Below are 23207 nucleotides of genomic sequence, written 5' to 3'. Positions count from 1 at the left end.
AGTGCAAGATTATTTAAATTCTCTTCAATATGTTTTCCAAATTTCTCATTTATATAAGAAATCTCAGTGCTAGTGTGACTCTGGGCCCCTTTCTACTATTTGCACTATGGTCCTGTCCTGCCGATCTCTTGATGCTTAAGGCATCTATTTTGAATTATATCCCATTCCAAACAGATGTGTAACATCTAGACCTTTGCATCCTACCAGAGGCTTATGCCTTAAAGACACATTTCTCATTAGGTGTCCATCACAGGCTCTGACTCTACAGGATCATTGTAGCTGCCAAAAATATCTAGAGAATCTCAGTGATCAGGTACTTTCAGCCTTCCTCATGCCAAATTCCTTTCATCCCGATGTGACATTCTTACTCTCCCTACCCTAAGCTGTAATGGCCCAGGAGAGCTCTCACACAAAACAGCAGCTCTCCTTCCAGGCAAATAATTGCTGTTGTGCTTCTACAACATTCCTGCCTTCTGCAGTTCTCAGGGTAGTCCTCCAAGAGCAGGGGAACGCAGCCAAACCTTTGTGCTGGCCGATAGCCAAGGGGCAAGTCAGTGCCTGCATGAAAAAAAAAAAAAAAAGCAACCAGGGCTTCACCTCAGCTGTAAATACGCGGGTTGGGACTTTCCCGGCAACTTTGACGGGAAGTTCTTTCACGCCGCACAGACAGGGCTTGCAACATCTCCTGATCTCTCCCACCCCCGTATGCTCACCCTGGCTTCCACTAGATAAATGCCAGTGAGGCTGTCAGGGTTTCTGCACTCTGCTCTGGGCAACAGGACCTCTCTGCAGCTCCTCAGGCCAGCTCTTGCTCCAGCACCAACAGCATCTCACCGGCTGGAAGGCACTGGTTTGCCTAGGGGGAGAGCAGAAGGTTGAGTGCACAGGTGAGTTTTAAAGAGATGATCTGCAAGTTTCTCTCACTTCTGCAGGTGGGATCAGGGAGCAAAATGTCTAGACTGGCATCCTAAGAAGTTTAGGCGGGCTTGAACTCAACTATCAGTGTACTGGTAAAATTTTACCTCAGCTTCTCCCTGCTAGACAAAAAAAAAAATAAAATAAAAAAAAAATCCAGGGCTTTGTGTTGACATTACACAACCTCACTAAGAGATGATGTAAGGAAGCACTGAGACATAGGGAAGGATTTGTGTCTGTAAAGTTAGGGCAACCAGAATTTTGTGTTAGCCAATTGGTATTCAGAGAGATTACATATCTGACAAGTTTATTGAATCTTTCAGAGGTGTTTGCTAAAGTTAAGGAAGTAGAGAAAGCTTCTGTAAATAAGCTTTGGTCAGTGGGTTTTAAATGATGAATCTGAACAGAGGATTTTCTTTCCTATACCAGAGCTAAAATTCTGGTTTGAATTTTAGTAACAAGTGGAGGTACTCCAAGCACATTTGATTCACCCCAGATCATAAACTACCCGTAATAATAGTTGGAGCTAAGAGTTCTTTTCACTTCTGGATTCACATCTGGATTTCATGTTTTCTCTTCCTGTTCAAGCAGCATACTAATTTTAATCCTGTTTAATATTTTATAAGCAAGGGGCTTCGGTGCTGCAGAAAGAAATGGATTTTTCTTAAACATTGTCTTATGCCAGCACCACGTTATTAATTCAAAGAACATTTGCAGCTGTCAGAACTGTTAGTCAGCTTTGATATAAGAAAATTTCATATCCTCTCTAAATCTGCAAGCATAAACTGTCACTCACAGGATAGGCCTTTTTTTTTTCAGATCGTTGAGGAGACTTTATAAAATGATGAAATTAGTGGAAGATGTAAATTCTTTTTTAGATGCGGCTTCCTGAAGCTCCTAGATTTGTTAATAGCAATGATTTTCACTAGCAAGAGGTTGTAATAGCAGAGGTGGTGCTGCAACTAAATACCAAAATATTCCGATAGTCATTGAAAAGTCAAACATCCCTGTACTTTACTCATCCATAATGGAATTTGTTTACACAAATTAAGCATTTTTCATATTTGTACACTTTTAGGCAGGTGGCTTTTTAAAATTATTTCCCTTAGTTAAAGGCAGAAAGCATAACTGGATAAGCAGTCTATTTTGTGTTACAAAATTATTAACAAAGTGTGTTGCCTATATTAGCGTTTTATTTCAGAGCAGAAGCTCACTTCAGAAGTGACTCTCCTGCCCTCCATACCACACCTTGTTTCACATTGTGGGGCAGCCTGGGGATGCTCTCAGATGCTCATGGGTGAAACAAAATAATCCCCCCAACTAAGCAATTCAGCTCGCAGGGCCACACCACAGCTAGTTCAATGAAAACACAGGCAATATGCCTGGCATGGATGTGAGGGGCTCATCCCTTCCTGTTGGGCCTCAAATCCATGCCTTTTGGGCCTCAAAAATACAGATAGCAGCTGAGGCCTTCAGGAAGGGTACTTCAAATCTGCATATTTTAAAGCCTCTCTCACTACTTCCCAGACTGCTTTTATTAAAACCTGTTTATTTGGTAACTTCAAGCTTTGAGCCAATTTCTCCCATTCTGTTCTCACTTACAGGGCTAGCAGAGAAGGCTAGCAACATTTTATATTTTGTATGTTCAGCAGTATACTTGATAGATGTTGGTGTTTTGACATCTGTTTTCTATTTGGGGTTTTATGTATATTAACTCTTTTATATTAACTTTTTATGTATATTAATTTTTTATGTACATTATTAGTTTTTGAAAGCTGTTTTTGGGGGAAGGTGGGGAGATATATTTGAATGTCACCTTTACACATACTTATTGCAGATCGAATGTTTACTTTTTTGGTCATGCATGCTCAAAAATAAAAAAGGGGTGTTTTTTCTCATTTTAGTTCACTTTTTAGACCCACCTACTCCCTTCTTTTTCAAAATTTCCCCATCATCTATTCCTCTTAGTGAGAGCACAGCCAACAAAACAGTAAGTTCAATTACTTGATGTTGTAGGTTGGGTGGTGAGAAATGGTTCAGAATAGAAATACACAAATTCATATTCCCAGCACTTTGTCTCTTCTCCCTCTCTGGGATCCCTTTCCCGTTGAGGCCTGTCAGCTTCCAGCAACAGGTCTTGGCCTGGTCGGAAACAAGCTTGGTAGACCGGGTCATGTAACATCATTTAGGTCTCCGGTTTTCCTCTTCTTCCTTTTCATTTTGGTTTTTGCTCGTTTCCCTGTGGGATATTTTTCCAGGCAGCCAACTACAGCTTTCCTAAATGCTGTGGCCTGGGCACTGTGCTGCGGCCGGGCTGTGGCAGGCCGTGGGCGGCAGCCGGGGTGAGCGCCGGTTGTGTCAGTGCTGCGGGGAAATGGGGCAGTGGGAACAGCTGCCAGCAGAAGTGTTAATTAAAGGGCTGATGAAGCTGCCTCCTAAACTCGTAGTGACTACTAAGCATAGCCCTGCAGACAGAATTGCAAAGGTGTCATTAAGCTGGTTTTTTACCATTGATATGACGCTCTTCTGGCCCTGAGGAAAGCACTGGTGGTGGGCTAGAGGCAGCCCCAGCACTGCTGGCAGGGATCCTCCTGGCTCAGCAAGGCATAAAACTCCTCTGGGAGATGCAGAGCCCATTACTTGCATTCGTATAGGTGAGACTAAGATTAAATCAGGAGTGAGCACTGTTCTCAGGTCTGGGTGAGTTACCTCAATGTGTCTTCCCCAGGTGGAGCAGCCTTACTAGGACAAATCTAAATGTGGAAAGAAGCCATTTCCATAAGTGGCATGATATCCTATAAAAATGAGAATATTAATAAATCTAATACTAATAAATCTCATTTGAATTCTACAACCTGAACCGTGCCAGAGCTTCATATAACTTGGCACTTCAAAGGTGCTTAATTATAATAATCTGCTACAAACTGCTTGATCAATGGTGAAAACGGCTCAGCCATCCACCTCTGACAAGCTACAGTACCTGAGGACTGGGATGAAAGTCTTCCACTGCTGCCTGTCACCAATCCAGTAGCGATACCAACTATGTGAGTAGGCTTCTGTAGGCCTGCAGATAAACAAGCCTAAAGTGCTAAGAAATGTAGTGGAGAGGTTGATTGCCAAAGAGCAAAACACTTTCTGGCATCCTTAGAGCACCAGGAGTGTTTGACAAAGGGTGTCTCTGGGGTGGTCCCATGCTACAAGGGGTGTGAGAGCAAGAAATATGTAAAAGAGGACATGAGTACTCCCAACAAGTGAGTAATTATGCAATAACCGTAACAGCATAAAATGGTAATACAATAAAGACAATGGGTTAATTTAGAAAACCCAGTTCCTCATTTTGTATTGCAATTCCTTGCAGGAGCTGCAAGAGAGGGTCACCCTGCGGGAGGGAATTATTTTGTCCAATTAGGCAATTACAAAAGCAGCATGACACTTTGTTTTGTACCTCCTGGCACACATTCAGCTCACTTTTACCCCAAATTATACTGAGTAGATCTCAGTGACTTCTGGCAGTGTTAGGATCGGTGTATTTTTGTTGATCTCAGAAGTGACTGCATAGATATTTAAGGGAAAAAAAAAATCATAAAAAGCACCTAGTGGATCTAAATTCTTTTGAACGCAAAATTTGTGGAAGATCTATACAAGGAGAGCAGAAGGTCAATACTTCCCCGATGTAGATATAAAAGAATTTTTTTTTTCATGGATAGCTGGATTAGAAATTGTATTCAAACCTCTGGGTCACCAACCTGCAGCACTATCAAGTGCAGTCGTAGAGACTTTTTAACAGAAATGAACTCTTTAACAGTTGCTATGTTGTAATATTCTTGCTGTAATACACAATTAGAAAAGCGTTTACTTAAGGAATTATTTGTTTAAATAAGTCATTGTAAAATTAAGACTGAAGGGTTTTGAGCCAAATTCCCTATCAGCCTAAAAATAAGTTATTTCCTCTGGCCTGGCCTTTGCTTTTCTTTATTTTCTGTTTGCAAAGTGAAGGACTTGTGGTATCTAAGTGACCTCTTTGTTACCTCTTCTTTCCTCTTCAACTATGTTTAATAAGAATGCATAAACTTTTCATTTGCCTGCACTCCATATTGTGTCCCAAATAGCAACCTTTGCCTTCACTGCAATTGCACAGATAGGGCCTGGTGCTACTTAACTGCATATTAAATGGTCTTGGTGTGCAGAACCGAAAGCATAACTTCTGCCTTGACCCCACATATTTCATAGGGATAGGAACAAGAGATACCCAGAGACCCTGAGTGAGACCCAGGATCACACAGATGACAGAAACCAAGGTGACCTCTCTGAAGACAGAAGCCTGCTTAACAGGCTGAGATCCCAGGTAAGGTTTGCTGTGCCCCTGCGCAGCAGACTGTGGCACAGGGTAACTCTGTCCCGTGCTGTACTGCAAGCAATTATGTGGCAGTCCTCCACTCCCAGATCAGTAGCTGACATGCAGTACTCTGGCAGAGAGGTTGCAATGCCTGGGTGAGGAGCAGAGGCAATGACCCACATCTTTGCAAATTCTTCCCCATTTGCCAGGACAGGGAATTAGCAGCTCAGCCATGTGCAAAACCTGAGATGAACTCAAACGGAACTTCCGTAAAAAAAAGAAAAAGAAAAAAAAGGAAAAAAAAATTAGATCATTTCATTTCTCAGTAGAGGACACTGCCATCAACGGCTGTGCAAATTTTTGACAAATATCACTCCTGTTGGTTTTTTTATTTACTTATTTTCAAAGCATATTTTTAAGTTCAGGCTTCTCAGCAATTAATTTTCAAAGGCTGTTGTTTAAGGTTGTTGTTTAAAGACTCCTAAAATCATCGCCTCAGTAAGAAGAGGAATTTCTGTGTTGGGAAAGAACTAGTTTTTTTAAAAAATCCTGATAATTTTTCCTTACTGAAAAATGCAACAGCATATAAAACTGTCATTTTTGTATGTGTGAGGAACATCATTTCTTTCTTTCTGAAAATATCAGTGTTCATTTTTCCTTAAGGCAGGCATGTCTCTGCAGATGCCACTTGACTGCAGCCAAGTAAGACAAAATAAAAAATCAAGTCCATGTAAAAGAAAGAAAGGAAACTAAAAAAGCAAGTAAATACACTTAATTTCTTCATATCAAGTGAGTAAGAGTGCTGATGAAGCTATCCACTGTTAAATGGAGTATCTTTAAACACTTTTTTATAACAGCATTTTAGTGTATGGGCTTATGTAAGCAAGAATGCAGATTAATGAACTTTCTGTAAGAAAATCTGCTTGGCCCCATTCCAGACACGCTGCAAATCTACATATATTTGTTTTGGCAAGAAAACTTAACATTCATGCCACTTTTTCTTAAATCTTTCATCGTACACTCCCTCCTGCTCCTCAGACTTCTAAGAGTACAAGACAGCCAAGACCGTCACCACAGGGGCCTTTGTGCTGCAGCAGCCACCTCTCTTGATTTTATCACAGGTATTGTGGAGCAATTGGGCTGCAGTTGGGCTTTGTTTTCTTCCTGCTTATGCCAATCCAATCCAAAAGCAAGTTAAATGAAAATCAACAATTCCATTAGTGTAACTGGGAAGACTATAGGGTTTATCACGTATTCCTAGAGCTCATAAGAAGTATACGGTTCGAACTCTTACATTTTTAGCGTGGTCAGTTGCTTGGTGTATCCTACTGATGGACTGCTAGTAAAAGCTTTCCAAAGAACCTACCCCTGCTTAGTCCTCTGTGCCTTTTGACAGACCACAGTGACATAGGATCACAGCTGAAAAGGGAGTGTGTGTCTGTTAGGAAGTTGGTTGTTTTAGCCTGATTTCTGTAGGAAGTCAGATTACTCTGATTTCTCTGATCATGCTGAGGGATATGAGTGTATGTATGTTTATGTGTCCCTCAATCACTTTTTTACTGAAGATTTCAAACAAATATACCAGGAGAAGAGAGGACTCTGTTTTCCTTATGTGTCATGAAAAAGACAGCTGAAGACCCCACAGAAGAGTCCTGAAAAATGAAAGACTATGCTGTGACTATATACACTGAAAGACCTGAAAATCCACGAGAAGAAATGTCACAGGAGTGATCTCCTGCGATTGGAAACAGCTTCAATCAGTGCTTGTAATCAGCCAAGAAACACAAATCCCTAGGAAGCCGGGCTTCATTATTTCTAGTGTTACTTCTCTGTGAGACAGAACTATTTGTTAATGTCTCTAAATAGCAGACAAAAGATGCTCAGAAGAATAGCTTCACTGTGAGGGAAGACAGCTTCCGAGGACACAGCATGGATCCAGAAGGTGCTTATCATGTGCGGTGGGTCTGAAAATACGTCTTTCCAGGTCTCAGGACATCTCCCGGGCATTACAGCTGGGATAAATCCAGTGCCCCTGCCCTGCACTGCAGGCAGGTCTGCCTCTCCTTGCCCTCTCTCACCTTCAGGTGTTTTATGAAATCTTTTCTTTCTCCTTGCAGTTGGATTAAAGCTTAATACCTATACCCCTCAAAACAGTACAATGGCCCTAAAAAGGCTGAGGAAATTACTCAGGTTATAGCTGGGTCTTATGTGTTTATGGGAGCAGTTGGTGGTGGTGAAATTTCCAGCTCTCTCAGTACTTTGCTATGATTTAGACAACATTAAGCACATCTATTTAGGCCTATACTTCATCTGTTTGAAGAGCCTCCAGGCAGCTTTAGTGTTCTCCTGATAAAAAGTGAAGATGTGGGAAATGCAATGTCCTCTGTAGGAGGATTTATTGTCTCAAACAATTATTTTTTATCAGCTTTGTCAAAACTTGGAGCTCAGGACTTTCTGCTGCGAAGAACAGCAGATATTCATTTGCTTGAAAGAAAAATCATGAATAATTTTCTGCGATATGTTTGTTAGGAGCGATTCTGCTATTTTCTTTATGTCTTTAAGTACTGGCTTAATCACAGGAGAGTAGTTTAGCCACATGTCTTTCAGTTTCAGGTGTTATCAAACAGCAGAACATGCAGTTTATAATTTAGGGCAGATTTGGTTCTACAACTGTCAGCTTATAAGAAGCAATATTTGTTATAGAGTGCATTCCCTCTCTGTGGGAGTAGTAACATGAAATTTTAAGTAAATGAAATTGCCTCAGAGTAGTGTACATGTCTTTCCAAGGAGAGTTTTTAAATCACATTTCATTTGTTTTCCAAGTTACACCAGAATTACTGGATATTACGCATGTGTGAAATACTTCAGAAAGATATGTCCAAAGCTGTGATACTACTTATGCAAGAAAGAAGTATTAATCATTCTCTTTTTTTCTGCCATATTTAATAGGTCAATCTATTTAATTTTAGTGTATTAGGGCACTTTTGATCATAGATGACTCAGGTCTTAAGCTTTTGAGACAAGGCAGAATTCTCATTTACCAGAAAAAGACAAATGGGAATTACTTCTACTTGTTAGTACATGCAATAAACAGCTAAGACAATAATGAGAATTAACTCCATTCCTGGGAGAAAATGTTTAACTGTGGAGAACTTGGCAGCACTGGAAAGAAAGGACCTAAAAATTACCCACCAAAAATTGTAATTCCAAAGAGAAAAAAGTGCTCATTTACTTATTTGGTTGAAGTTCACCGTGCCCATCTATAAGTAAACAAGGATTTGAAGGAAACAGTGAAAAAGACTTGATACAAAAAATGGCCAATTCTGCTACCTTTGATACTCTTTGTTGTAGGCATTTTCCTTTATCACCACCAGCATGAATACGTGCTCTTAGCATGGTGTGAACATGCTGTGGTTAGTGCTAATGCAGCCTGCCGTTGTTTGAGAAGAAGGTACATTTATCAGTGCTAGGGAAGGATCAGGTGTACCTGGAGGCATCAGGGAAGCAAACCTGATTGAACCTGTTTAGTCTGCTCAAGGAGGTCTGCAGAGCAGGTCTGCAGGGCACAGGACAACTACAAAGGGATTATTTTAACCGGTTCTGTCATAAATGCAATTAGCCGACTCAAGATCAGCTCACAGTTGCACATCAAGATTAAGATGTGTAATCGCGTCAAGTCTGATGGTGTGCTGGGTCTTCTCTCCGTACTGCTGGTGCAAATCTGGTTTTCAAAGTGTTCTGGGGGAGACAATCTCTGAATCTCTTGGTGAAATGAGTTTCAACACACTCAGCCTCACCTGTGTGGTTCAAAATATCTAAGTAAGTTCTTGAAACCGTGTAGTGAACTCAATGTTTTCAAGTTCCTCATCATCAGGGAAATAGAGAGATTTGGCTGAAAAAGACCTTTAGCAAAGGCCTGAGGACTTAAATACGTGGATGCTGTGTGAGAAATTCAACTGATCTTTGCACTAATGAGACACATAGAAAAAAAAAAAAAAGAAAACAGAAACAGACAAATCCTCACTGTTAAAAGAACAGTGAAGTCAAGACAAGATGTAAGAAGTCAGGCCAGCAGCTTAAAACAAGTTCTACAGGAGGGCAATGTGTGAATCCAAGCTCTTTATCCCAGACGTCCTGGTTTCACAACTGGGTAAGAAGAGTTAAACACCAAAGGTTAGGAAACCCAAGGGAAGAATTAACTTGTTTTTGCAGCAGAATACTGTTGGAGTTCAGCTGTTCGATAAAGAAGCTGTGAAAGCTTCTAATAAGCTCCAAAGTGTCTCCCAATAGTTATAGGGGGAAAAAAAAAAAAAAAAAGGAGGAAAAAAAAGACTTTCAAGTCTGGAGAAAGAAGCTTTTTCTAGAAAAGTGAACCTTGAAAACAGAATCATCACACTGATACTCTAGTACATGAGTCACTGGACTATGTTATCATGGATACTGTTATCATGACTCATGTATAACTGTATATGAATGCATACAGATGAATCTACCCCCAGCATATTATATAATTAGGTAGATGTGTTACATCAAGACCTTTATTTGCCTCCAAAATTTTGTACTAGAACAACAGGCAAGCTGCTCCAGAGAGGCCATTCTCAAGACTGCTACTATAAATTATTTGTGTAGTGTAACAGAGTCCCTGCTGTTATTTACAGGGAAACAGCAGTCAAAATATTTAATTTACATAGAAAGAAAACCTTTGATTCTTCACTTTTTAAAGTTACACTCCCATAATATTTGTTTCATATATAAGCTTCATGACCACCTTCAGGGCTGTTTTTTACAATGAGCTTAGAAAGAAAAGCAAACATTAAAAAAAAAAAAAAAGATAAATGGATCAGTGTTGTACATCTTGAGACTAGATCCTCTGGTGGACAACACCATAACCTTCCTCCATCACAGCTGTGCTGGTCATTAACTTTCTTCTTACTCTACTTATTAACCTTTCTTTTGTACAGCTATGGATCAAACTCCTGGCAATACTTTGGCCATTTATCCTCATAGTCTTTATATCCCACTTGATTATCTAAACTTTTGCCCTGAATCAAAAGATAAAAGAATATAGGCCTAGTAAAAGACTTTGGAAAATTATAGAGGGGAAAATAAAGAGGTTCTGTCACAGCTGAGAGCTACAATGGGCCACTAGACAAGATCAATTGCTCAAAAACAGACTTGTTCACCTAACAGAATAATAAGTAGATAATACTAATTCAGAGGGTGGGCAGGTGATGTTCCATGAGAAGTAGAATCTGAGAGGGAAAATGAGGTCTGAACGTTTGACACCTGCCTAAAGATACTGCATTAAAAGCAGAGACAAATGTTTGCAATGCGGAGGAAGGATTACAGAAAGACAGCCACATAGCTGAAGCTGTGAGCTCTTCAGAAACTTAAAACACAAACACACACACACAAAAAAAAAAAAAAAGCATACAGAAATCACTATCTATGTACAAACATAGAACTACTGATAAGTTGATAAGATTTGAAAAAACAGCACAAAATGAGAAGTAATTAGAAAGGTACTAGGTATTAGAACACTAAAATCATAAGCTGTCAAAGGAAAATCAAGGAAAGGATTTATCCAACTGACAACAAGCTATTAACTAATGACTCCAGGAAAGCCAACTCTGCAATGCCTCTTTTGCTCTACACCAGCAGTAAAGAGATGGGAATTCAAGAGATGAGGGGAAAAAAAAAAAAAAGATTAGACCATGTTTAGGTGAGGTAAATGGTTTGCGATCGGTGAGGCTGATGGAATTCACCTTAAATTGTTCCAGGAATAACTGAAGCATTTCCACAGCCATTAATAACTATCCTTAAGACCTGCATGGAAGAGGTAAAGTTTTGAAAGACAGGAAAGGCAAGAATAACTGCTATCCTGAGAAGTAAGAAAAAGAGGAGGTGCAGAATTATGGCCCAATCCATTTAAGTACAATTCTCAAACAAATAGAGAAAGCAAATAGAAGGTAAGAAAGAAATGGTTTTTAGGCACATGGATTAATCGAGAAGAAATCATTCCAAACCCACCCACCCACCTTTTATAACAGGATAACAGGTATTGTGAATCACAAAGGCTATACAGCTTGATGTGATTGAAGCTTTTAGTATGGTAAATGTAAGAGAACATTTTCATAAGCATACTAGGGAAATGCAGCCTTGACTAAACTAATATAAGGTAAGGTTCTGCAGAACTAGCGAAAGCAACGTTTTCAGTCTTTCAGTTAATCATCTTCAAAATGGAAGCCTACATTTGCTGCAGTTATACGGGGGGTCTCTCCTGGATAAAGTCCTGTTCTGGAATTTCATTAAATAGCACAGATGTTGGAATAGACAGTATGCTTATTAAAGCTGACAATCTGACAAAGTTGAAAAGGCCTGCAAGCACATGAGAGGATAGGCTTAGAAATCAAAATGATCCTGAAAAATTGAAGCTACAGTCTGAAAAAAATATGGTGCTGTCTAACAGGGCCAAGTGCACAATACAGCACTGAGTGAGGAAAAAAAAAATATATATATATATATATACAAATTGAGGATGAGCAATTGGCTTGGGAGCAGCCCTGCATTAAAGGGTTGGACGTTACAGGATGCGCTACATTAGTATTTCAGTTCTGATCAGAAGTGCGCTGTTGAAAAAAATCATTAATTATCAAGCTTTGTTTTACACCACAGAGAGTTCCTGGAGTGTAGGAAATACGATTCCTTTCCACAAAAACTGAACCAGAAGATATGCTTTAGGTGCATCCCAATGTGCTGCAGCTGCTGATGGGTATTCAGGATGCAGTGATGGACCAAAGCTAGTCCAAGGTGGAAGTCTGTGACATATGGACAGAGCAAACATCAGGTGCTCAGCACTAGCTGTTTCACCACGTCTTGCTTCCTCTTGCCACACGCTACTCGCTGAAGCACACATAGCCATCACCAGCTGACTGTGAATCAGCCATGTCTCGTGAATAAGACAAATGTGACAGTGGGACGATGTGTTGTCTGGGAGGCAAGCGAAGCAATCCTTTCCAACTGGTGAGATCCCAGCAAGAGTACTGCATTCAGTTTCAGCACTGTACTTTTAATTACCAGTCGGAGCAGTTTAGCCCAGGGAGATCAGAAGAAAGCCGGGAGAAAGATCACCACTCTCAGAAGCATGAGGTGCAGGGAAGGATCTGGGGTTGTTTTATCTCAAGAAGAACAAGGTGAAATGGTAACAGCTTTTGTGTCCAACACAGGCTGCTGCAAAGAGGAGAGGGATAAATTGACACCTCCGTCGACTGTGGAGGAGGCAATATAGATTGCACATAGGAAAATCTGCCGAGTAGTACGGCCGGTGAGACAGCAAAAAGCAACAGAGACTGGCAGAGCCACAACATGGGAAGGTTTTACAAACAGGTTAGACAAGCATCCGTCAGACTTGGTTTAAACATAGTTTATGCTGCCTTAGGGAGGGAGATGGGCTAGATAATCTCTTGAAATAACTCCCAGAGATATTTGTTTTGCTTCTTTTTTAAATGTAAATAGTAAAATTTCTCTTTCCTGCTCCTTTCATCTTGTCACTCTACCTTTTGAATCATTCCACTGATCTTCTGTCTGCCATTTCGTGTTACATCTGTCTGATCTTTCCATTCTCCATCCCAGTCTGCCTCAGTCCCATCTCTGCCTTTCCACTTGGGCATTGTTTTTCGTCTGTGGCAGTGAGTGCTTTTGATAGGAAATCCCTCTATTTTCTCACACACAAAGCAACATGCCTGTCTTCATTCAAATTCCTACATAAACGAAGTATTCATATATAATTGCTGAACTAAACATTGTAACTCCATTCAGTTCCTCTAGTGTTTTTGCAGCAAGTATTTAATGACAGCATTGCATGGTTAGCTTCTTTTGTTCTTTCAGTACCTCCTTCTGCCATTACTGACCAAGTGGCAATCAGCTCAGACATCACCACCATTTTCCTTAAAAATAGAATAATTCCCTGTATAGAAATACGACAATGGAGAAGAGAAAGGGCACAGTTATCATTAAGAAATTTACTTGAATTATCTTTGAAATTACAAAAAGCATCACTAGCTGCCTAATGTTAGGAGAATGTACAAAAGCAAAAATATTATGTATGGATACAAAGCTCCGTGGCTTTTTCTGAGGTAATATATGGGTACATATATGAAAGAACAGAGAATGATTGTTATTTGTTTCTTTGCTGGTATTTCTGTTTTCCCCTGGCACTTTGAGAGTGCCCAGCACATGGGCACAGAGCAGACCCTGCTGCCATCAGCTCCTTAATGAGACCCCGGGATCAGCCTTCAGGCTGAGCTCTCAGGCACCAGACTAACGTTGTGTCCCTTATGATGTACTTTTTCACCACATCTTTCACACTGATGTAGGACAATAACACACTTCTTTCTATAGCAAATGAATACCTTCTCTCATTGCAACTATCACTGTCATGGACTCTGTGAGGCCATTTTCCTTGTTTTCAGCTTTACCTACCAAGTTGCCATCAGAGGCTGCATTTTGTTCAAATACACACAGCAAAGCCAAAATTTATCTGCGCACTATGTACTCATAACCTACTGCCTAAATTAACCTCCAGAAGTCCACTGCAAAGCCCACAGCCCTTTCAGTTCAACAGCAGCCAGCTGGCACAAAGGCATGTTCAAGAAAGTTTAAAAAAAAAAAAAAATTCAGTGGAGAAAATTGATTCAATTCTGATCCAGACAGCCCGGGATTTAAAAGCAATATTCCCTTGTCTTACATGTCATTTTCAGATGTAGCAGATGCACTATTCAATTAATATCTACTTTACAATATACTTTATTTGTTAAGCAAATCATTCATGACCACTTATTTCTGGTATATAATGTGTACTATCATAACAGTTATAGGCATCCCTATAATAAGTAATTCTTAATAAGAAAAGAAGGAAACTCTGCTTACTTTATTCAAGCAAACTGTCTCTCTTGTTAAAAATGGTATTAAGCTAAATTAGGCCACCAGCATTAAAGGCAGCTTTAACTCTCTTCAGCTTTTTATAGATTAATATTCACTGCCTTGTACAAGTCCCTTCATATTGTAGATAGTGCTCCAAGAAAATGTATTTCTACTAAAAAAAAGAAAAAAATTTCTTTTCATCTCTCTATTTTTCCTGGTAAGATGAGTTCAGTGTTCACTAGCAAATGAGATGTTCATATTACCGTACAACAGAAACACTTACAACAATATATTTATTATTATAACAATATATTTATTATTATAACAATATATTTTTTCTGCTGATGAATATTCCAAATCTATTACCCAATTATATCCATTTGAGTTTTGTTTATTTTTTTCAGTCTTTGGAGAGGGAAATGGTCTGCATATTTCATTTAGCAATAACTTAATGATTTCTTGAGAGCAAAGAAGCTTTTGGCTGGACGACCATGTTTTACAAAGTTTTATTTTTCATTTTAGGTAGGGGTCTACTTTATTAAAAGGAAATTTTGAGGTAGGAAAGTTGAGTCTCATTAGGTCCTCAGCTGGAATATTTGTTAATATTACATATCCAACTCTTTTCTTCTTTTTTGAAACAGATTATCCATAAAAAGCAATTGCACAGCTTTACTCCCATTAGAGCCTCATGGGACAATAATAAAGCCCTCAGAGAACTATTTTTAATTGTGTCAAAGGACCTTTCATTTGTATGCATGTGTCAGAGCATACATATGTGGAAGATGCATTCAGGTGGGTCCCTCTGAGGACCTATTTTCACACTGGGTGTGTTGCTTGATGAAGTACACAGAGCGCAGCCAGGTAGGTGGGATTGCAGCTTCAGGGGAGCTGGGGTTAGCGCCTTGCTGCGCTGCAAAGCCTCCCATGGGACCTGAAGGAGCCACAGAGGCCAGGAGCACACAGATTCTCCTGCCTGAACTGATGACTGCCCCTACTGACCAGAGCAAAACTCCCTGGGCAGCTCTCTCAATCCCAGGGCTGGGCTGGTGCAGCTCAGTGCCAGAATGGTGCTGAGCAGGCACAGATGCCAGCTGGGGGCTAGCAAGCTACGTACTGAGCTAATTAAAGCCCAGATCTTCAGATATGATTCTCAGAATAAGCATTTCTATCTCTTTCTACTGGAGCACATATACTACTGCGTGGGTCAAAAAGATGTGTGCTTCTCCCACCTACAGCCCTCAGCTGTAGGTCACAGCAGGGCAGGGGGAAGTTCACGTGTTTTTTTGTTTTTTTCTTCACCAAACAAGTGCAGGTTTGGGGTGAAACTATTTAAAATCATGCCATGTTTTTGAAAAGCAAAAACTTCTCTGGCTAGAAAACATATACATATATATATATATACATAAAAGGAACCGAAGAGTATCTTCTCCATATTTTTAAATGGCAGTTTCGTTCTGACCAGTGGTTCGCAGCAGAATGTGAGCAAAGGGTTAATAAACAGCAGTAGTAAAACAATCGTTTTGGGTCAAGCTAACCACTTCGTGCAATTCTGTTCTGCAAATTGGAAAATTATTCCCACAGCTTTAATTAAGACACTTACAGGAGATGCTGTGAAAGACTCGAATCAGGGCTCCGGCAAATGACAGCTACTCTAAGGACTGAATTAGCAGCTGTTTGGAGAGCAGGGTCTCTCAAGATCTCCTGTTGGAGATCTTCCTTAGGGCCTCAGATTTTCTGTCCTCGGGTCACCTTTTGAAAATCGAGGACAACGGCATGTGGATCTGCTGCAAGACCTTTGGATCAGCCCCTTTTGATTCTGCATTTGTATCGTGGGTCTTCCTCTGTAAAGTACGGAGTGTATATACTGCTATGGCATGGATAATACATTAAAGACTTTGAAGCTTCCAGGTACTATGATAAAGGAGGTTAGATAAAACCCTCAAAGAGAATTTTATTATGAGTAATATATAAATATCAAAAATAAATGTTCAACATGAAATACTCCAATTCCACTGTCCAAGTGTTTCACAGGACATTCTTCGGGAAATTGAAGAACAATAATAAAACAAACTGGCACTGACTAGTCATATTAAGGAAATATTGCAGACAACAGTTAGGTTTTGTAGCTAGCTTGTAGATCATTTCTTCAAGTATTTTACAAAAAGACCTTCCAGGTTCCAATCTGGTTAGAACCACACTTCTCTGTAACGTTTTTCTATAGCATAAGTAAGCAGAAATGGTCTTGAGATGTGTGCAACCCTTGCTTGTAGTGCTCCTGTACCTTTTCCTCCTGCTTTCCTTTTGAGAGAGGAAAGCTGCAAAGGCTCAGCCAAATGTTAAAATCTGTAAGATGGATGGAAAGGAGGGTGCTGTAAGAGATGGAGAGCTGAATATCCAGAACTTGTTTTTAAAAAACTGTACAGAAGTGTGTGCATCCAAATGAGTGTGCAGGAAGCATATTAATAAGCAAGAAACTCTCAGATATTTATTATGTATAACCAGAACAAATGTTAACCTTTCATTTTCAAGAGATCGATGTTTTGCTTAGCTTGTTCCTTTTTTTTTTTTTTAATAGATGACTAAAAATTCTTCCAACATAATGGCTTTGGCTCCTAACACATCTAACAAAAGAGAGACAGTATGCATATTTGGAACTGGAGATTTTGGAAGAGCTCTGGGGCAGAAAATGATTCAGTCTGGCTACCCCGTTGTGTTTGGAAGCCGAAGCCTGCGGACATCCAGCCTGATTCCCAAAGAAGCAGAGGTGCTGAGCCACGCCGAGGCAGCACAGAAAGCTGCCATCATCATTATGGCGATCCAGAGGCAACACTACGACTTCCTTACACCATTAGCAGAAATACTCCGTGGAAAAGTGCTGGTGGACGTAAGCAACAACTTAAAAATAAACCAGTATCCTGAATCCAATGCAGAGTACCTCGCTCAGCTGGTACCTGGCGCTAAGGTTGTGAAAGCCTTTAACACCGTGTCTGCCTGGGCTTTGCAGTCAGGCACGCTGGATGCAAGCCGGCAGGTAAGACTGAACCACAGGAGCTTCCTATTTCGTAGAGGTATGATATATCATACAGGCTTTTAACAGTTAGACAAAACACACACATGGGACATATGAATCAGACAAGGCTGGGATGGAATTTTCACTGTAATTGCCCATCTCAAATTAAATGTGTGCTGAAATTTACTTTGGGACGCTAATATGACATGACAAGGAATATTGATAGCTCGCCTCAGAAAGCAGGAAGGTGTTAGGAGACATTACAGGAGCAAGGAAAGAAAGAAAGCAGAGCCACAAAGACAGAGAGGCAGCAAATCAGGAGGAAATGAGGGCTGCATCGGTTGTTCACCTGGAATGTGAAGTTAAACAGAAAGGAGATAGAAGGAACATACCAATGCAAGAATAAAATGAAGGGAGAAAAAAAAAAAAAAAGAAAAGGATGTGAGGGATATGACGGGGCAATAGAATGATTATGAGCAATGGCAGAAATAAGCTGGAAGGTGAAGAAATTAATAAAGTTTTCTAAGTCAGAATCCATCACCATGGAAGTCTCACACAACAACAGCACATACAAACCATGTGAACTTTCCTTAATCACAGGCAATCTGATCATAGGAAGCAACATAGCATCCTCCCTCAAACAAATCATTTATTATTGCCCTGTTTTCTCCCACTCCGAGGGACATTACCTTTGCATGATGCATGGCCAACTACTCAAAGCATTGCTAGTTTTCTTTTCTGCTGACAGAAATGGTTTTGTCTAAACTAAATACTAAGGACATCCAAATCTAAACTGTAAAAGCCTTCATCATAGTAAGAAAAATGAGAGCAGAAATTACCCCCTTTTTCTCAGTTTCAAAAGAAGTTTTCTGGTGAGACCCCACCCATAGTGCTGCATTCAGCTCTGGGGTCCCCAGCACAAGAAGGACAAGGACCTCTTAAAACAACTCCAGAGGAGGGCCACAAAGATGATCAGAGGCCTGGAGAAGAGAAGGCTCCAGGGAGACCTTATAGCGGCCTTCCAGTACCTAAAGGGGGCCTACAGGAAAGCTGGGGAGGGACTCTGTCAAGGGGTGTAGTGATAGGACGAGAAGTAATGGCTTTAAAGTAGAAAAAAAAAAAAAGGTAAATTTAGATTAGATAGAAAGGAAATTATTTACTCGGGGCAGTGAGGCCCTGGCACAGGCTGCCCAGAGAAGCTGTGGATGCCCCATCCCTGGAGGTGTTCAAGGCCAGGCTGGATGGGGCTTTGGGCAACCTGGTCTGGTGGGAGGTGTCCCTGCCCATGGCAGGGGCGTTGGAAGTGGGTGATCTCTAAGGTCCCTTCCAACCCAAACCATTCTGTGATTCTATGATTCTGAGTATTATTTTGCACACTCATAGAACAGTTTCTTCCCTCTTTTAACAGACACAAGAAGAAATACTATTTACTTTCATGGCAGAGCAACTATATTTGAAAGATCCCTGTCCCCAGTTCCCTGGAGTCCTTATGGACCATTGTAGTGGCAGTGTTGTGCCTACTTATTATTACAAAATCTTGTGCTTACAAACTGCATGCAGGGTCTTCAGAAGAGTGGTGAAATTCAAGTGCTCTAGGCAAAGATTTGTACTGTATGATACTCTGTTCTTTCCACATACAAAATTTTGCCTCTTGAAATGATATCCTTCCCCAAAGAAAAGATTCATGTTCTTAGTTCTTGGGCCTCTTGGTCAAGAAATTACCTATAGGACGTTTTTTACGTATATGAAGTAAGACTAGCATTGAAGCCAGTGAGTAGCCTAGGAAGCTTGTGCTCACTGTCCATATCCAAGCAGGTCAGCAGTAGAAAATGTTACAAAATTCTGTCAAAATAAAACTTCTGTTTGTTTTTGGCTGCAGGTGTTTGTCTGTGGAGATGACATGGAAGCTAAACAAATGGTGATGGATATTGTTCGTGCACTGGGTCTCACACCATTAGATCAGGGATCCCTCTTGGCTGCTCAGGAAATTGAAAATTACCCTCTGCAACTGTTTCCAATGTGGAAGTTTCCCATCTTTTTGTCCCTTGGCCTAACTGCATTTTTCTTCTTCTACTGTTTGATTCGTGATGTAATTTACTCTTATGTTTATGAAAACAAAGATTTTTCATTTTTTCTTGCAATTTCCATTCCAAATCGGATCTGCCCTGTGGTGGCACTCATCCTTCTTGGCTTGGTTTATCTTCCTGGTGTACTTGCTGCAATCGTCCAGTTATACAGAGGTACCAAATACAGGCGTTTCCCAGACTGGCTGGACAAATGGATGCTGTGTAGGAAACAACTTGGACTAGTAGCCTTGGCATTTGCTTTTCTGCACGTTTTTTACACTCTCATCATCCCAGTTCGCTACTATGTAAGATGGAGAACTGAGGATAGAATTATCTCCAAGGTAAGTTTTGTTCCTTGTTATGTCTTCCCTTCCTCCAGCTCTTTTACAAGTACTACCCGGTATGTTGAGCTTCACAAGGTCATGTGGACAGTCTAATATTCTTTACATTATGGTTATTTTCCTCATTTCTATGTTCCTTTTAACCACTAATAAATCCACAGGTTGTTGATATTAGGTTGAGTTGATGGAATTTCTGGCCTTAGTCTGGCCTAAGTAGTTTAAATACTCATAAAATAAACAGGAAAAAATGAATGTTAAGAGTAATTTAAAGAAACGTATTTCCTTATTTCTCCATATAACTTTAAGAATGGCACATATTTTGACTTTCTGACTTTATTTAACAACAAATGATCACAAACCTGTTCTCAACAGTAGGTCTATAGCAGATAAGACAAGTACCACGATTATAGACATAATGCCTCTTTTGCTTTTTGAGTAGCCAAAGTAAGTCTCCTATCATTTTCAGATAGTTAATGTATCACATTTGTCACCTAGTTAACTTAAAGCACATTTTTTTCTGTATATTGATCCTAAAAACACTACCAGTAATGTATATATGGTCTTCTTTTCTTCAGGCACTGAACAATAAAACAGATCCATTTAACAACACTAATGGCTGGCTTAGCGACTCTTATTTGGCTTTGGGGATTTTAGGATTCTTTTTCTTTGTTCTTCTGGGAATAACCTCCTTGCCTTCCGTCAGCAACAGTGTCAACTGGCGAGAATTTCGATTTGTACAGGTAAGAGAAAGACTTTCTCTAAAAATACTACTTTCCTCTCAGATGGAAAATCCCCTGTTTCCTTATAAACTATGACTAGAGAGAGGTTTACTAGAGACTTAGGAGTTTCCTCCACTCATATCTCCAAATGTGATGTGTGTATTATTCACCATCGCATGATAAAAAAAAAAAAAAAAATCTACATTGCTATACAGCTCACCAGTGAAAGAAAACACAGCTTCTCTGATGGCTGCTTATGGAACAGACAGGATTATTACACTAACAATAGAAAATCGGAAAGACCTCAGCTCCTAAATGACAAATGGAAAGCTGGCATTGTGGAATTATCAACTGCTAAATTATACCAAATCATAAAATATCTTAGCCATTTATTGGTCTAATTTTGTTAGTTCACAAGATAACTCAGTTAACATGAATCTGAAAAATGACTTTATCACTCCAACTCTCTCAATGGCAAGCATCTGAAGAGAATTTGCGGTTTCTGCAGGCTTTAAAATTTGCTGCCCTTGGTAACACCACCATCTTGGCCCCTCATCAGGAGGAAGGTTGGTGCAGGCTGCAGTGCCTCTGCAAGAGCCGGGCTGGCAGGGGAAAGTAGAAAATGGAAATTACAATCAGTGAATGTTTTATTCAGGCCAAAAACTTGCACAGTATATTTCTGGGTGGATTAGCACTAGAGCATATAAAAGGCTTGGATCTCTCGACTGAATTTCAGCCTTTTCTCTGCATTTTAACAAATATGACAACCACTAGGCAGTGTGTGTGAACTAGCAAAAATTATCAGGGTTGTTAATGGGAAAAAAAATATTCCACTTAGATCCATTAGAATGATTCTTTATTAAAACACAATTAAGAGCCTTTATAATATACAAAGCAGTTTAATTTCAGTAGTCGTCGATGAATACCAAACTTAGCATATTCCATGTAGCTTGCTGTGTACAGTAAATTGTATTTGTTCTGGTTTAATTTACTATTTTAACCTCTACTTCTTTCTTTCTTTTCTTTGTTCTCTCCTAGTCCAAACTGGGATATCTGACGTTGATTTTATGCACTGCACACACACTGGTATATGGTGGAAAACGGTTCCTGAGTCCATCATCATACAGATGGTATCTTCCGAACATCTATATGCTCTCCCTCATTGTTCCGTGCATTGTACTGGTTCTCAAATTTGTGCTTATATTTCCTTGTCTAGACAAACAGCTCACACAAATTCGGCAGGGCTGGGAGAGGAATCTCCGATACTCAGAACAGTCAAACTACATTATCAACAAGTCTGCTGTATAATTAGCCTAAGCTGTATTGTTTAGAAGAAACAAACAAACAAAAGATTATGAAGGCATATCAAAATGAAGTCCTGATTCTCCTTTATCTGGAGAGTGAGAGAAAAAGTGAAAAGCTTAGGCAGGCCCTAAGTAAAATAAACTCATCCTAGTGGCAAGCTTAAAATCCAAATCAAACGAGGTCATTGAGGTCCTGCACTCCAGGCATTCTTTCACGCAGGCGTAGGCCCTCTCGTTTGCTCAGTGTATTTCCCTTTTCCTATTCACCTTCCATTCTTAATGAGTATGAGAGAAGTAAATAGTGCTTAGTGTCCCTCTGTCACTCCAAACCTCCTCCGGGACTGGCCAGAACCAGAGCAACCTCTTGTGTCAGCTGGTGTCTGCTCCTCTTTGCTGTTCTGCCCCTGGGGCTCAGGTCTCCATGCTCCTACACACACACAGGCACGCACACCTATACACATGAGCACCCACCCTGCTTCCACCTCCAGAAGCCACCAGCCCGTAGAATGGACACAGGACGGATGCTGGATGAGGAAGGGCTGTCATCTTCCCAACGTTAGTTTATCCTCCATTAATATCTGATCTGAAAGAGACCTATATTCATGCCTTAGAGATAGTTGAGTAAGATTTGCTTGGTTTGTGTACTGGATCTCTAGTGTTCAAAGTGTATCTGCCAAGGATTACTGAATCCTTGCCGTACTGCAGAAACTCACGTGGGAAGGGGATGGAGGAGAGACCAAAACGTCAGGAAGATGTGAGGTGTTCTCACAAGCCTAAGCTTCTCCACAAGTACGGTGATTTTTTGTGTAAGCAGTGAGTTGTAAGGAAAGGAACTGAAGGAAAATCCTATTTTATCAGGGGTTTTATATTACATGTCATGATTGTATCTCATGATGATAAGGTTGTTGATTTTTCTAAAAATAAATTTTGGATGCAATATTATAGATATTTGATGAAAATACATACATTTTAACCGTAATAAAGGAAATTATTTACAGTTCTGTATTCTGTTTTTATTTCTGGAACCTCTTTTGCTATGATTCATCTGCTGGTATGTTTAGTTGCACAGTGGTGTTGGAAGGCAGGAAATTTCAGACAGCTGCCAGGGCTCACCTTCCACCATCTTTGCTTGCTCCTTGGATGTTCACATGAATAGATATTTGCTTAGGCATCAAAGTGGACTAAGGATATTGTGGAAAAATGGGATACAGCTGGGATGGTGACCTCACTGTTAAACTGGAAACTGAAAATTTGACAGCCTTCTTCACATTGGAGAGTAAAGAAAAGCTTGTTTCTATAGGGCAAGAATTGCTTGCTATCTTTTCTCTCTGTGTTGTTCTCATCCCAGTCCACTGAGAGGATAAATACAAATATGAAGGTATGAGCATGCTAAGTAGTATACTAGCTAGCATGACAGTATAGCTAACTATACTTTCAAACAAGCCTTATCAATAAAATTATATATATATATTTACATATATATATATATACATGAATGATACTTCTCAAACAAATTCTCAACAATGGAACTATTTTTAGTTCTGGACCTACACCCTTATTCAGCTCATCCTCTGGCCCAAAAAGAACATGTCCT

General features: G+C 40.0%; 1 protein-coding gene across 1 annotated transcript; it reads left to right on the top strand.

Moving 5' to 3' along the window:
• The first annotated feature begins 748 nt into the window (after positions 1-748).
• On the top strand, positions 749-22984 carry STEAP4 (STEAP4 metalloreductase). The gene is made up of 5 exons (XM_013186934.3): positions 749-887; positions 16749-17204; positions 19063-19590; positions 20166-20330; positions 21348-22984. The coding sequence occupies exons 2-5, from the start codon at positions 16749-16751 to the stop codon at positions 21615-21617; spliced, it is 1419 nt and encodes a 472-aa protein (XP_013042388.3). The 5' UTR covers positions 749-887; the 3' UTR covers positions 21618-22984.
• The last annotated feature ends 223 nt before the right edge of the window (positions 22985-23207 follow it).

This window comes from Anser cygnoides, chromosome 2 (assembly GCF_040182565.1).
Source record: "Anser cygnoides isolate HZ-2024a breed goose chromosome 2, Taihu_goose_T2T_genome, whole genome shotgun sequence".
NCBI classification, from domain to species: Eukaryota; Metazoa; Chordata; class Aves; order Anseriformes; family Anatidae; genus Anser; species Anser cygnoides.
The sequence above is the reverse complement of the archived record's forward strand: the minus strand, read 5'-3'. Positions and strand labels throughout refer to the sequence as shown.